This window comes from Oncorhynchus mykiss, chromosome 15 (genome assembly GCF_057628025.1).
Source record: "Oncorhynchus mykiss isolate SJ-2025 chromosome 15, ASM5762802v1, whole genome shotgun sequence".
NCBI lineage: Eukaryota > Metazoa > Chordata > Actinopteri > Salmoniformes > Salmonidae > Oncorhynchus > Oncorhynchus mykiss.
In genome coordinates this window covers 57,685,669-57,702,500 of record NC_143036.1, presented here as the reverse complement: position 1 = coordinate 57,702,500, position 16,832 = coordinate 57,685,669, and the positions used below count along the sequence as shown (strand labels likewise).

At 46.2% G+C, this 16,832-nt stretch overlaps 1 protein-coding gene across 4 annotated transcripts in view; it reads left to right on the top strand.

The window, feature by feature from the left end:
* The window catches only part of LOC110490750 (cadherin-like and PC-esterase domain-containing protein 1), a 66,510-nt gene that overhangs the window by 47,359 nt on the left and 2,319 nt on the right, over positions 1–16,832 (top strand). For 3 of the 4 annotated variants that reach the window (XR_016486779.1, XM_090200448.1, XM_090200447.1), the window contains exons 15-20: positions 10,685–10,802; positions 11,343–11,479; positions 14,604–14,824; positions 15,386–15,487; positions 15,615–15,702; positions 16,203–16,349. Coding sequence is in view for 2 of the 4 variants with exons in the window: in XM_090200448.1 (XP_090056574.1) it covers positions 10,685–10,802; positions 11,343–11,479; positions 14,604–14,824; positions 15,386–15,487; positions 15,615–15,702; positions 16,203–16,349 (813 nt within the window). In the remaining 2 variants the exon portion in view is untranslated. Of the gene's footprint in view, positions 1–10,684; positions 10,803–11,342; positions 11,480–14,603; positions 14,825–15,385; positions 15,488–15,614; positions 15,703–16,202; positions 16,350–16,832 lie in introns of those variants that run through there. The other variant, XR_016486778.1, reaches the window with a different exon arrangement.

Below are 16,832 nucleotides of genomic sequence, written 5' to 3'. Positions count from 1 at the left end.
CGTGGGTCAGAGTGAGAGAGAATGAGAGAGATAGTGTCCACTCATCCTACATGGGGGGCAGAAGAATTGGGCCCTAGAACAGGGCCTCCATTGATGCGGCGTGTGGGGCTTTTGAAGTGCTATCATGTGAAGGCTCGAAGCTTCAGTGTTCATATCAGCAGGCTGTCTGGCTGTCTGATGCTGCTCGGTTATCTAGCTATGTTGATAGCCACAGGTGGGAATGGGAAACTGGCTGAGGGTGGAACTCAATAGTCTAGAGTAGCTTCCTTGTCTCGTATCCTATCCTCCGTCTGTATTGACTTCACAAAGCTGGTGTTCTATGACCAGCCATGCCTCACTTATGAGGACTGGTACACTCACCAGTGAGAAAGTCCAACCAGGAGCACTTTCTGTTACTACAGAAGGAGGACTGCCCTTCCACACATAGTTTTATATTTTTACATGTCCACTGTTATGGCTGGACACGTGTTCAGTTTATTCCAATACCGTCTCATTCAACCCTCCACTTCCCATTCCATCAACACAGGCGAGATCACGGCTCTGTCCCAGTTTCCCAACCCTGGTCTCCACACCTATCCGTATCCCTTCTCGTAGAGGGAAACTAAGCATTGATTTCCTGGTGTTGTTGTCAGGGGGTCTTGGTGGGAGTCTGGCTCTTTGATGTGCTGCAGCTGTGAATTCCACCGAGGCCCAGTCCCAGAGCTGATCCACAGAAGCTGGCTCTGTTACCCCCCCTCTACCCCTCTCCTCCCTCACTCAGCCCAGGAGTGTGCCACTTCACTCAGACAATGGCTGACTTTATGCACCCCGCCGTGTTATCATACGGGAGCGGAGGGAGGGAGGGAGGGGGAAGAGGGGGAGACGGTTCTTCTCATTAAAACTCCTGTTGGTCCCCCTCAGTCCAATAAAAAGAATCACTGCTGCTGTGTTTGATCTGTTTTGATCAGTCAGAGAGGGTGAGGGGTGATAGACATTCAAAGAAACATTCATTAAATGGTTTGGTCCTTTTATCATTTAGGGGGTAAATAACTTTTGTTGGGGTAGAGGACCCCCCCACTCTTGCCCCCTGTTACCCTGTGTATGTTGAAACCCTCCACTCTGTCTCTACCACTTGCCTTTCTAGCTTCCCTCTGTGTGTGTGTGTGTGTGTGTGTGTGTGTGTGTGTGTGTGTGTGTGTGTGTGTGTGTGTGTGTGTGTGTGTGTGTGTGTGTGTGTGTGTGTGTCAGGGCTGTGATTCGTTGCCGTTGACAGGGCCAGTCTGGGTGGGAGGATTTAGGGGTCTGTGATTCAGGGCGAGGGTTCAACACCCACGGTCATCCTCTCATAGAGCCCTACAGCTGCTCTAACCTATTAGTATGTAAAGATATTTAGGAGATACAGAGAAAGATTGAAGCAACTAGAGGTACAGTACCAGTCAAATGTTTGGACACACCTACTCATTCAAGGGTTTTTCATTATTTTTACTATTTTCTACATTGTACCCTTTGCCTTGATGACAGCTTTGCTCACTCTTGGCATTCTCTCAACCAGCTTCACCTGGCATGTTTTTTCCAACAGTCTTGAAGGAGTTCCCACATATGCTGAGCTGTTTCCCTTCATTCTGTGGTCCAACTCATCCCAAACTGTCAGGTGATTGTGGAGGCCAGGTCATCTGATGCAGCACTCTCCATCACTCTCTTTATTGGTCAAATAGCCCTTACACAGCCTGGAGGTGGGTTGGGTCATTGTCCAGTTGAAAAACAGATGATAGTCCCACTATCCGCAAACCAAATGGGATGGCGTATCGCTGCAGAATGCTGTGCTAGTCATGCTGTTTAAGTGTACCTTGAATTCTAAATAAATCACAGTGTCACCAGCAAAGCACCATCACACCTCCTCCTCCATGCTTCACGGAGGGAACCACACATGCAGAGATAATCTGTTCACCTACTCTGCGTCTCACAAAGACACAGAGTTTGGAACCAAAAATCTAAAATGTGGGCACATCAGACCAAAGGACAGATTTCCACTGGTACAATGTCCATTGCTTGTGTTTCTTGGCCCAAGCAAGTCTCTTTTTCTTATTTGTGTCGTTTAGTAGTGGTTTCTTTACCGAAATTTGACCATAAAGGCCTGATTCACGCGGTCTCCTCTGAACAGTTCATGTTGAGATGTGTCTGTTACTTGAACTCTGTGAAGCATTTATTTGGGCTGCAATTTCTGAGGCTGGTAACTCTAATTAACTTATCCTCTGCATCAGAGCTCTGTTATTCCTGGTGGTGTCCCCGGCAGCGTTCCTGGCTCAGGGAAATGTGAATGTCGTCTGAGAAGAAGCAAGGCTGGCTCTTAGTGGAGAGAAACCATAATGATAAGATGTGTGTGTGGATTGTTTTGGCAGGGAGAGTGACTTGTACAGTTTAACGCACATTATCACATAGGAAAACACACTTGAGTTTTAAGGCACATTAACAAGCATATAAACACGCATGCATGTATGTCTGCACACAAATGTGGGCACGCACGCACACGAGAGTAGGCTATCACAGGATTGGTTTTCCAGCTGTGCTATGCATTTTGTTTTACCTTGCAGTTTGATTATACAGTAGTACTTGAGGTCACTTGTACATTAGCTGACATAACACTCACAGACTCTCAATCTTTACTTCATACTCTCTTCAATTAGCCTCTAGCCTCTTATTCAGCATCCATCGCACTCTCTCTCTTTCTGCTAACCCCCTCTCTCTCCATCTGACTCCCCCTTGTTTCTCTCGGATTCTGTCTGCCTCTCTCTCGCTCTCTCTCATTCACACTGAGCACACACACCTCTGAATATGTTCCTGTATGCGTCTGTTTCCTCATTATGCGTTTCTGGGTGGTATTGTAAACTGGTAATGAGTTGTGTACTGTTGTTCTGATCAGAGGGCGGATGTGTGGGCGTTCCCCTCCTCTCTGTGCCCCCCCCCATCCCCCCGGAGCGGGGTTCTGCGGTTCCTCCAAAGGCCCTATAAACCATGTTTTAAATTGGTTATCGGAAATGTGTGCACTTGTTTCTGTGTGTTCTATCCCAATGTAAATGGAGCCCATGACAACCTAATTTAACTAGTCAATAACTTACGTATGAATTATCTCACTTTGACAAAATACAATTTTAATCACAAAAAGTAACAGCACACATTTCAGAACGTTTGCTTATAATGAAATATCTGAGGTCTTAGACAGTGATGGAGTGTTTAGGCCCTGCCTGTGCCAAGAAAAGCCTCCCTCTCACCAAAGCGTAAACATCGCTCTTTTGCTTTTACACGTTGCTATGGTAATGCCAAGCATGTCCAATGTGGCGGTGTGGACTATGGAATACTGTTCAGCAGAAGGCATAGCCCTGGCAATCACACCGAGGATCACCCAAATATGAATAGCAGCACTACATATTCCCTCCAATTCTCCACAAGTCTCTGTTTCCACCTTTAATCACCACTCAATCAGTGTAGTAACTCAACCTTATGGGAAATAATCATCACTCAAAACATAGAATCCTACTGCTGTTAAACCTTTACAGATGTGGTTGGGACTTTATCCGGCTGCTGGCATTAGTAGCGGACTCTGTTTAAGAGAAAGGGGGTGTATGATCTAGTAAATGCAGCTCTACGCTCGCTCCCAATCAGGGGTTTCATTTAAGTTATTTTTTTTAATCTATTTTTTTATTTAACCTTTAACTTGGCAAGTCAGTTAAGAACAAATTCTTATTTACAATGACGGCCTACCCCGGGCCGCCCTATGGGACTCCTAATCACGACCCTTCGTCTCTCGTTTGTGGTAGGGGCAGCCCAATTATGGTTGCATGTTGAAATAGCTGTACCATTATCCACACTATCCACACCAGTCACTGTTCATTTGGTTCTCCCGCCATTATAACGCACCGATTTGAATGTCTTTCTCTGAGTTTGGGCTGCCTACTTCTGACTGACTGGCTGACTAAGACTTACCAAGACTTCTCTCTCTCACGTCAACCCTCTTTCTCTCTGTCTTTATTCCTGTCTCTCCACCTCGATTTCTATGTCTCTTTGTTCCTCTCTTCGTCTCTCTGTGTCTTTCTTCTGCACGCTTCTAACCACAACAAAGATTGCAATGGGCTGCCCATAAGAACTGGACCACCTAACATTCCATTGGCCAGATCTGAGTCCCAGAAAACCAGTACAATACCAGATAATGTTTAATACCTGACACAAACAAACCCTTGTTGAACCTCTGGGTTGGGATGACTCAGTCCTGGACTCTTGGTTTCCCAGGTTCTCCAGTTTTGGTCCTCAGCGCTCGATCAACAGCGCTCGCATGGCTCAAATTCACTTAGTACGGGCCAGTGCTTGCGGCTAACGCTCACATTAACTTTAGCTACTCATGCTCTGATGATCTTTACACAGTCCTAGGGACTGGTCCTCTCAGCCTGTGGTTTCCCGAGGTCACTCTGTTGCCAGGTTACATCATGGTTATTGTTGTGGATGTGGAGGAAGGACTGTATGGTTAAAATGTACTTGTTAGAATTAACTTTAAATGACCACACAATCATTATTAGAAGATGTATTCATTTATGTGATTGGTAGTAAAGTCTCCTGATGGCCATATGGTGGCTCTGATGGTTCAGATTTCCTGTATGAGCAGAGAGCTTTCAGGCTGAGAGTTTGGAATTGATATAGATTAATAACCTAGTTGAGGAAGTCATTGTTTTCCCATAGAAACAGAAGGCATGGAATTTGAAACAGTTTGGATTTGAAACAGTTTTTTATCCCCCTTGAAATTTCCTGAATTTAAATCCGCAACATTCTTGCGCAATTGTGATTGTACTTCTAGGAATCTGTGTACATATCTTACACTGGCTGCGCTGAGAGGCTGGGAAAAGTCGTTATGAGTTGCAAGTGATTGAACATTTGGCAGTGTGGACATCGCTGTGTGGTAGACCTTTCCAGATTGGCTGACCATTGTTTCCTCTGGGATCTGGCTGTGTTTCTTTCCCCTTTTGACTTGGCACTCTGTCTCATGTACTTCATAGTGCCATCATGGGACTTCCTACCAATAGGTCTTCATGTGTTTATAATGATTTTGTTGTATACGCTTGTTCATACATTCCAGTGTGATGCATTGTACAGGTTTTACGTGAGAGGAGAACTGTGTGTGTGTGTGTGTGTGTGTGTGTGTGTGTGTGTGTGTGTGTGTGTGTGTGTGTGTGTGTGTGTGTGTGTGTGCTTGCGTATTTGGGTTAGCGGGTCACTGATTGATAAGGATGTGTGTGGTAATAAATATGTGTGTGTATCATGTTCCGGCGGCTTCTCTGTGGTTCTTGGTAGACGTCTGAGCGTTAGAGCTGTCATTTCCTCTGTGTGTAATAAGGATCTCTTATCTGATGGCTAACCACATCCATTCTGAAAGACTGTTATACTGCAGTGTGTGTGTGTGTGTGTGTGTGTGTGTGTGTGTGTGTGTGTGTGTGTGTGTGTGTGTGTGTGTGTGTGTGTGTGTGTGTGTGTGTGTGTGTGTGTGTGTGTGTGTGTGTGTGTATGTGTGTGTGTGTTTTTTATACGCCCAACTTTTATGTTTAGAGTGACTGGAGACTGGTGTACATACAACAAACTTCTCAAAAGTCTGGATTTTTCTCTAGCATGTCCCACAGCAATTTTCCCTGTCATTACAATCACATGATTTGGTAGTGGTCATAAACATCAACATGAGTTTTATGACATGGAAATGTGACGAGCACATTTAGACTCACAGGTGTTTGGCTTGCTTGTATGACATCAAATCGTTATTTATTATAATCCTCAACGTCTTTCAAAATACAATGAGTCCTCTTATCTTACAGCATTTCCCTCACTCAGACAACAAAATATTTGAAATAGTTGCCCAATTAGCAGGAGGGACAGGTGCAACGTCTTGTCACACGAGGTGCTCCAGTTCAGAATGGCTGTCAGTCAAAACCCATACAGAGCTGTGAAGGACTGAGCCTGAGGTCTGACGTCATGTTCAGCCACAATGTTCCAATTTAGGCGCTTCTCAGTGCCCAAATCTGCCATTTTCAACCTGTATATGGGTATGAATATAAAGGGCTACAGATGGAATCCGCATTAGGGGGAACCAGGGTCACTGGCCACCTCACGACCCATTAGGGGGAACCAGGGTCACTGGCCACCTCACGACCCATTAGGGGGAACCAGGGTCACTGGCCGCCTCACCACCCATTAGGGGGAACCAGGGTCACTGGCCGCCTCACCACCCATTAGGGGGAACCAAGGTCACTGGCCGCCTCACCACCCATTAGGGGGAACCAGGGTCACTGGCCGCCTCACCACCCATTAGAGGGAACCAGGGTCACTGGCCGCCTCACCACCCATTAGGGGGAACCAGGGTCACTGGCCGCCTCACCACCCATTAGGGGGAACCAAGGTCACTGGCCGCCTCACCACCCATTAGGGGGAACCAGGGTCACTGGCCGCCTCACCACCCATTAGAGGGAACCAGGGTCACTGGCCGCCTCACCACCCATTAGGGGGAACCAAGGTCACTGGCCGCCTCACCACCCATTAGGGGGAACCAGGGTCACTGGCCGCCTCACCACCCATTAGAGGGAACCAGGGTCACTGGCCGCCTCACCACCCATTAGGGGGAACCAAGGTCACTGGCCGCCTCACCACGCATTGGCGGGAACCAGGGTCACTGGCCACCTCACGACCCATTAGGGGGAACCAGGATCACTGGCCGCCTCACCACCCATTAGAGGGAAACAGGGTCACTGGCCACCTCACCACCCATTAGGGGGAAACAGGGTCACTGGCCACCTCACCACCCATTAGGGGGAAACAGGGTCACTGGCCGCCTCACCACCCATTAGGGGGAAACAGGGTCACTGCTGGTTGTTTGCAGTAACTTATTTTGGATTCCAGCTTTAAGATGGCTGTTCAAGCTGTCACAACATAGGTTATAAATTAACTGTTACCTCGGATGTCCCTCTCATTATTATAAATACTGCATTTTATTTTATTATTATTAATTTTTTTACCCCCTTTTCTCCCCAATTTCGTGGTATCCAATTGTTAGTAGTTACTATCTTGTCTCATCGCCTCAACTCCCGTACGGGCTCGGGAGAGACAGTCGAAAGCCATGCGTCTTCCGATACACAACCCAACCAAGCCGCACTGCTTCTTAACACAGCGCGCATCCAACCCGGAAGCCAGCCGCACCAATGTGTCGGAGGGAACACCGTGCACCTGGCGACCTGGTTAGCGCGCACTGCACCCAGCCCGCCACAGGAGTCGCTTGTGCGTGATGAGACAAGGATATCCCTACTGGCCAAGCCCTCCATAACCCGGACGACGCTAGGCCAATTGTGTGTCGCCCCCACGGACCTCCCGGTCGCGGCCGGCTGCGACAGAGCCTGGGCGCGAACCCAGAGTCTCTGGTGGCACAGCTAGCACTGCGATGCAGTGCCCTAGACCACATAAGCACTGTATTTAATTTACGCTGAAGATCCTTACTGGTCAATCAAACGTAAAGCCTAAGAGTTATTTTGCTCAAGTTCTCTTGCTACAAAGGGGGTGGTATTTTGATAACGATATTAACAACACTTTTTACTGGTTTGACATTTTTGAATGTTCAGCGGCTCTCCTGTAACCATGAAATTGACTTTCTGAGGAGAGGAATCCAGCGCTTCACAGTAGAACTGCCCTGAAGGAACTCTAGAACTCTGTTGCCTTGTAGTCAGAACTTACAGTGTATTTCAGCAGTCTTTCTAGGGATTGCCTGTCGTCTCAACAGCAGCCAACAACCCCTGGGAGACCCAGTATGAAGACAGGTGAAAGAGATTTCCAATAGCTTTATTGTTTTATACAGTTGTATTGTTTTATTCAGGCAGGATTAGACTGAGCCTATCTTCAGAGGAGTGATTTTTGGAGTGTGTGTTTGTACACTCCTATGCCTGGGTGTGTTTCCCTTGTGCTACAACTTGATACCCTTTTGAGACATAGAATTCCACCAAATATTTATTATACCCCCAAATATATTTATTATTTAGTGTGTTATTCCTTTTCCCCCCAATTAACTTTTTGTTCCGATCTCAACCCCTACTTGAGGTGAACGGAGGCTCCTGGTCTCCCTACTAAGCTGGCTTCTCTAATGAGTAGGGTCCGTTTGGTCCTGGAGGATTGGAGTCTGATTAGTAGATTGACCAGGCTTTGTGTCTGCTCCAACTAAAGCAGGTAGTTGTGTCTTAACAAGGCCTCTTGGCACAGAGACAAGCAGCTATGATCTAATGGAGATCACGGTTGGATTAGGTGTGTGTGTGTGTGTGTGTGTGTGTGTGTGTGTGTGTGTGTGTGTGTGCGTGTGCGTGTGCGTGTGCGTGTGCGTGTGTGTGTGTGTGTCGGGGATTAGCACTCCCTTTTTCGAGGTTGGTTAGCATAGCTCTTTGATCAATGCAGATTACTATAGTGTTGAACTCAGAACCTTATAACCAAGTCACCCCACACGCACGCACGCACACGCACGCACACACACACACACACACACGCACGCACGCACGCACACTACATTCTCCTCTGAAGTACTGCTCTCTAGTCCCTAGGTGGCCTCAAACCATCTCTTGGTTTTCAGCTATTTATTAACCAAATGTGTTGTTAGGAGAGTCCTATTGGGGAGCCTGGCTGAGAATTGATGGTCTATGAATCAGAGGTTTTCACTGAGGGCTGATGTCAGGGGGATGCTATTATTGCTCCCTGTTCTATAATTCATTGTAAGGAGGAAGAAGAGAACTTGACAGATAAAACGCTGGTATATGTGCGTACCTGCCACTGTAAAAGATAGAGGGAGGTTGAGAGAGAGAGAGGGAAAAGATGGAGAAAGGGCAGAGAGAAAAATAAAGAGATGATCGTGGCCTGCGATTGAGCTCTCTCTCTCTATATATATATATATATATATATATATATATATGTATACTGTATATACAGATCTTTTTTACGTGGCAGCAAGACTCTCCGGTCCGTTTTAAGAAGAGGGATGGAGGGAAGGATGAAAGGCAGCTGCAGTTCGTTTCCTCCATAACGGCGGTTGGGCCGTGGCCCCAGGCGGCTCCCTCAAACCCCAGGGCCTCTGTGTTTGTGGCGTGTACACTGTGCACAGGTACGAACAAGAAAATCCCTGTTAAGTTGTCTTGTGGCACTTTGTTGAGAGCTGCGCCGGAGCCGTGGGGAATGTGGTGTGGACGTGTGAACTGAAGACCCTCAGAGGGAGGGAGGGAGGGGGAGGTTGGGTGTGTGTGTGGGTGGGTGTGTGTGTGAGGTTCAGTTCCTTCATGGCCCGCTTGAAAAGGAAAGTGTACGTGTATCTAGGTGTGTGTGTGTGTGTGTGTGTGTGTGTGTGTGTGTGTGAAGAGCATCTATGTTTGTGTGTGTGAGGTTCAGTCGCGCCGCAAGCCCGATGGTAAGGGGAGGTGCCTGGCGTTTTCTCTGTACTCAGTACTAGACGGTCGGTCGGCTCCCACGGGGCCCCTGGGATACGTAGCTTCCCAGCCGCTGTCATTCATCTGGTTAGGTTTGTCTGACCTCTGACCGCTCACCTCCAACCATTTGACCCCCCACCACCACCAACCTCAAAGAGTGGGACACAGCACCCACCGCCAAGCTCCTGATACCGAAGAGAAGAGACAAAGAAGGGTGGGAGGGAGATGGAGGGAAATGAGATGAGTAAAGAAGTGAAAGATTGTGAGAATAGAGAGGGCCCAAAAGAGAGATGGAAACACGGTGGGCGAGGGAATGGCAGAAAGGTCATTACCATTACCTGATAAAATAAGGGTTAAATAAAATAAAAATGTAGACATAGGTAATGAGTCAGTGGTCAGTGACCACAGTAACTGCCTCCCATGACTCAAACAGAGAGGGGAAAACATGATCATTCCTATCAGTACACAACTACAGCTATGAAAGCCTTTGAAAATGGACATTTCCATCACCGATATGGTTGTAGAAATGCTCAGATGAGTTGAATTGTTAAATAAATTCATATGGTCATAAATCTACCCCAACCTGCCATTTGCATTACTGTGTTTCATCGTCACAACAACTAGAACAATAGCACTGAATGGATACTAGAACAATAGCACTGAATGGATACCAGAACAATAGCACTGAATGGATACTAGAAAAATAGCACTGAATGAATACTAGAACAATAGCACTGAATGAATACTAGAACAATAGCACTGAATGAATACTAGAACAATAGCACTGAATGAATACTAGAACAATAGCACTGAATGGATACTAGAACAATAGCACTGAATGGATACTAGAACAATAGCACAGAATGGGTACTAGAACAATAGCACTGAGTGGATACTAGAACAATAGCACTGAGTGGATACTAGAACAATAGCACTGAATGGATACTACACCAATAGCACTGAATGGATACTAGAACAATAGCACATAATGGGTACTAGGACAATAGCACTGAATGGATACTAGAACAATAGCACTGAATGGATACTAGAACAATAGCACAGAATGGGTACTAGAACAATAGTACTGAGTGGATACTAGAACAATAGCAATAACAATACTACTGAATACTAGTTTTCAACATGAACTCAACATGATAAAGTTCCCTCAGCCTCCCAGTATGATGGACCATCCCTCAAAATCTAATATATTTCTCCCTGTGTCTACGCAGGACTGTGGCCTGGTGGTGCAACCAGATCAGCCCTGTGGTTTGGAGCCCCTTCCTGGGCAACTCTCTCCAGGCGAGCCCCATTCCCCAAAGCGGCCCTGCACCTCCGGGGATGTACCAGGTCTGTTTCCTCCCTAAAGATATCACTTCACATTGTTTTCATAGATAACATTTCATACATAGCTGAAAGGCTTTATGAATTACTGTCAAAAAAAAATCGCTCCTCAGAAATGTTCTACTTAATTCTCATCGCTTTGAAATGTATTGCACACGTGCCCAGATGTCCATATGAAACCTTGCTCTGTGTGTATCTGTAGAAGGCTGATTTAAGTGGCCAACACACTCTGCCCTTTGATTTAAGTGCAAAGGATCAGAGGTTAAACTCAGCTATTAAAACCCAATATCCTACCCAGCAGGGCAGATAATAAATGTCAGCAGGGAGAGCAATGTGAAGTGTGTGTGGAGAATTATAACTTGCACAATGTGAAGCTTTGCAGGTGAGAATTCTGTCTATGTTTTGTTCACGGAAGTATCTATATTTATGAATAAAAATGTTTTTTGGAGCAGGAACAATTAACCACTTTATTCACTTCTGGTTGTCCGATTGCGTGTCCTTCTTCTCTCTCCATTTCTTTCCCTCCCTCTGTTTTTCTCTCCCCAGGTCGTTGGGTGGTTCCTTGTCTCAGCTGTGCCGACAACCGGACCTGTGACTGGAGAGAGGTTGCCTGGCAACCCGAGGGCTGTTACCACCCCTTGCTGGACCTCCCCCAGCTGCAGGACTGCATGATGTATAGGAAGGTAAGCCCTAATGCAGGGGAAGGCAACTAAATTCATCAGTGGGATGATTTTTGTCGAAGTGGATGGTCGTGGGGCCGGAACATAATTATAATTATTTTTATTCTGCACATTAACCAAGTCCAAAAATAGATTTTATACAAAATTAACAATCATGTCATACCTTGTTTACACTGAGACACAATCACATACTCAACATGCACAAAAGTACAACACTCCATGGCCTAAGTCTAAGATCACCATGCGCAACGTCAAGCGTCGACTGGAGTGGTGTAAAGCTTGCCGCCATTCGACTCTGGACCAGTGAAAACACGTTCTCTGTTCTCGCTACAGCGTACGATGACATTTTAGACCATTCTGTGATTCCAACATTGTGGCAACAGTTTGGAGAAGGCCCTTTCCTGTTTCAGCATGACAATGCCCCCATGCACAAAACTAGGTTCATACAGAATGGTTTGTCCGAATCAGTGTCAAAGAACTTGACTGGCCTGCACAGAGCCCTGACCTTAACCCCATCGAACACCTTTGGAATGAATTGGAACGCCGACTGCGAGCCAGGCGTAATCGCCAAACATCAGTGCCCAACCTCACTAATGCTCTCGTGGCTGAATGGAAGCGAGTTCCCGCAGCAATGTTCCAACATCTAGTGGAAAGCCTTCACAGAAGAGTGGAGGCTGTTATAGCAGCAAAGGTGGACCAACTCCATATTAATACCCGTGATTTTGGAATGAGATGTTTCGACGAGCAGTGCATGTCCAACGTCCGTGACCTGAGTTCAGGCACTGCTCTCATGTTCCTAGCTAGCTCTCTGCTCAGGTTACTGTCCCACAATCTACTAACAGTACGGATTAGAAATGAGCTTGTTCCGCAGAAGCGGGAGGTAGTTGGAGTAGGTTAGCAGCGGGCCCTAACTGGGTACTAACTAGGCCCTAACTGGGTACTAACTAGGCGCTAACAAGGCCTTCCAGCTGAGTCATAAAAGACGACACATGGATCCAGACAGACAGCAGCGCCGACAGATTCAGTGAGAGTGCTAATATATTCCACATGCATAAGACTTGCGCACGTGCACACACACACACACACACACACACACACTATTTATATGTGTGTGAGAGATATTGCACAGGGGATAACAGAATGATATGGAAGCCAGCTGTATTGGTCAGGCACTTCAGCGTATGCTTGGTCAGCACTGGGTGTGAGAAAGGTGTGGGCCGATGTGTGTTAAGACTACGCTAACCAGCATGCATCTGGTCTAAAGATGGAGCAGAGATGATCATGTAAGGATAACAAGACAGGCAGTGTCTAGCACGTTTCCCTCGTGAGTTCATTTGAGGGCTGAGCCATCCCTCAAACATCTCTGTTTTCTTTTTCTCTCTCCCTCTCTCCGTCTCATTGAAGCCAGGTGGTGAGGGTAGATGAGGTAGGCTATGGTATGATGCCTCTGAGGTGAGAGAGTGGGGTTTATGTGACGCTGTATGAATAGGTCTGTAAACCCAGCAGGGGTTGGCAGAGCTTAGAAGCAGTATACTGTATAAACTAAAGTCTTAGACTTTGGCTCATATACTCCAGCAATGCTAATGGGAGGGCATGTAGTTCGCTGCACTGGTGTCACAGTACGGAGCGGCCCTCAGGGACGTAAAGCCGTTAAATCAACCCAGGAAATATATCAGGTATAATAGGTATACACCTTAGAGGAGTGGTATTCAAAGTTTTTCAGAGGAGACCCCATTTTGTTCGCCAGAATTTCTGAGGGACCCCATTTTTTCTCAAGAATTTATTTGCGATCCCACCCCAAATCTAATGACACAACCTTAAAATCAGTCAATTTAGATTTTTACATCAACAAATAACCTTCAATTCATTGCATGTTCATATTTTATCAACATGGAAAGAAACCCAAAGAAGCTTTCACAAAGATGATGTGTTGGCCACCTCTCACTCTAAACTATGGTCCATCTGTTTTGGCTCTGTTCTGTGTTTGAAACATTTACGCAATAAAATGGTATCTTTCAAATGATCTATCTCAAAAATGTTTATGTATTGCCCCATACAATAATCTGTACTTTTAATTTTTGTTCCTAAAAAAACAAACATTTTGTCCCACTGCAGTTTGCGACCCCTACTTTGAATACCAATGCCTTAGAGCCACAGTAGGCATTTACAGTCCTAGGGCTTTCTATAGGCTTAGTCAAATCTCTCTAGGGAATGTGGATAGTGGTTTAGCTGTCTCTGGTGAATGTGGCTAGTGGTTTGTGAAAGAGTTGCCAGTTACTTCCAGGTCAGAGGTCAGTGTGAACGTGTGATTCAAGTTGGACTTTAGCCACTTTAGCTCACATTGCAGCTAATTATAATAAAGCCTCTCAACTTCCTGTCCTCACATACCCTACCCAGTCTACCCCTTACTTTAATATGGATCTGTATCAATAGTGATGCATGAGGTACGATTTACGTCAGTTTGCTCCAGATGTCGTGTTTGTTACGTTTCTCTGGACTTCCCCATTTTCTCATCAACAGATTTGAACAATCAGAAGCTTTTCACAAAGATGAGATGTTGGCCACCTCTCACTCTGAACTACAGTCCATCTGTTTTGGCTCTGTTCCGTGTTTGAAAAGGCTCTTTCACACACTCTGATTGGCTTAGCTGGAAACTGGACTTGGACACTGTCATATCACTTTTGATTTGTCATATTGTGTTATGTGGATTTGTCGTAATAGAAGCAACCCACTGGGCACAGATGTCAATTCAACATTGAAATGACGTGGAAACAGCGCTGATTCAACGAGTGTGTGTCTAGTGGGATTTGCCTTTCATGAGTTCACATTTTGGCAATGTTGCAGTTATAAAGGTCAGCCGTTATATATTTAAGTACATGCCAGTCAACTACAGTGAAATCATTTTGAAGTGCAAAATTCAATGAAAACTGGGCCATATTCATTAGCCAGCAAACCAAAGAAATGGGCTGAAACAGGGAGGGCCTAAATGAACTTCTCCAATAAGAAATGTCAATTTTCGTTCTCTGCTCCAAAACAATTTGGTACGTTTTTCTACGGTGTGCCCTAATGAAAACAACCCAGGTGTTCTCGATCCTTTCAAGTCAAAACCATTATTCTTGTCACTCAGGTAATGTTCATAGGTGACTCCACTAACCGGGGGATGATGTACTTCCTGATGGAGCGGGTCAACTCTAGTCTGGAGGACTGGGGCAAGGCCCACGACAGCCTGGTCTATCGCAACATCAATCAGGGACACACACACGTCTCCTACTCCTACTACCCCCAGTTCTGGCTGGAGCAGAGCCACAGACCCACCTTCCAGAGGGCCCTGGAACAGCTCATACTGAGGTGAAGGAGAGGGGGAGTCTGGGTGGGTGGGTCGATGGGTGAGGGTTGGCGTTAGTGCCCCTGCTGCACTACAGTATGTCCTGTAATCACTGCAGTCTACTCATCAGCTGTTAGATTGGCATCAAGAAGCCATATCTATGCTGAAGACATTTTGGCTCTTAGCTCCCATAGACACTTCAAGTCCTGTCCCCCCATATGGAGAGGAAGCCTTAATCAGTTGCTGTGATCAAAGAGCCAGGGGCTGCGTTTAAGAGTCATGTGTTAGGAGTCGTGTCACAGTGTAATTTAACACAGCAGGTCTCCCACCCACGACTCTCTCTTGCCCCTAAAATCACTAAATTCCAGGTTTTTTGTTTGCGTGTGTGTGTGTGTGTGTGTGTGTGTGTGTGTGTGTGTGTGTGTGTGTGTGTGTGTGTGTGTGTGTGTGTGTGTGTGTGTGTGTGTGTGTGTGTGTGTGTGTGAAAGCAGAAGCACGTTGTCAGCATGTGTGCCTATGCCTGTTCAATAGATATAGTCCTACTGCCGAGCTGATGTCTTTTTGACCTTTGATCCCTCCCGAAGATCACGACCCTTGGAGAACTCCCGTCAGACTGTGCTGGTGGCAGGAGGTGTCCAGTGGCTCAACACCAACCACCTGAGGATCATGAGAGAAGTGCTGGCGAGGTAAGCCCACTGTTGCATACACTCTGTGGCAAACGCCCTTCCTAACGCCGTTCAGGAATTAGCAACTGCTTAATTAAATCTATTCACTGGCCAAGAATAGACCTCATTACCCACCTCTCTCCTCCAGGGAAGGGCTACAGGATATCATGGTGGTGGTGAAGTCTCTGGGCATGGGCTTCCATCTCCCTGTGGACGGCATCCGCTCTCTCTCACTGGTAGGTCCATCCTCCTCTTTGTGTGCATTCAGTTTCACTCTTGGTGTCTCCTCCTCAACTCTTTTCTCTGTTTGACTGCTCTGGTTCTCTCTCTGAATCTCTCTCTTTCTCACTCTCTCTCTCGTTCTTCCTCTCTCTCTTCCTCTCTCTCTCTTTCCCCCTCAGCTTCTCTCTTCACTCAAATTATTTTTCCACGCTGTTAATTTTACTGCTTATCTGTTACATTTTTTAAAAGGCACTGCTTAGTCACATGGTGGATAGCCCTTTGCCCGTGCTGTGTGTATTTATCTAAAACATTATTGGCTAATAGTCCATGGCTTCCAACATGCTGACTGGTCCAACATCAGCAATGGCACCTGTTCAACAGCAATACAACTCATTCAATTCAAAGTTAAGTTATACTTCAGATGTGTTGCAATAGGGGCCTCAGAGAACTGTACAACAATGTTATGGCTACGATATGCGATTACTTCTTTGCTGTCTTACTTTAACTTGCCCAGAGAGGAGTACAGGAGCTATACAGAGAGAACAGCAACATCATCACCGCCGCAAAGCACCATGGATATGAGGTCATAGACACATTCAGCGTCACCATGGGCCGCTACAAAGAGTTCCTGCAGGGACAGTGCGCCTGCCATTTTCATGAGGTAACGCCCCCCCCCCCAACCAGCCTTCACCCTTGTCTAAAAAACGACAGTACCCTAAGTTCTCGCCCCACCCTGATTGAAACAGTGTGTATCACCTTGAACGTCCTAATTCAGCATGTTCATTTTGTTTATCATAGTTTATATTCATTCTCAGTATTTGCTTACCTACCAGTCAGTTATTCAAATCACAGCACAATGTTATCAACACTATAACACAGGTATCATATGTCTCTCTCTGGATACAGTAATTGATACCAATTATAACTAATGGTTTGTCTAAACCTCAGTGGCCAGGGAGCACAGCTAGATCCACAGCAAGCTCTTCCCCAAGGACTCCCTCTCCCTCTCCGACTGTAATATCTGAAATAACTTCATTATGGATACTTGCTATTTATGTTTGCGCACACGCCGATTTTCCAGGAGGGAATCTTTGGGCTTAAATAATCCGGGGCTTTGGCCCTATGGAGGATCCAAATAGCGAAC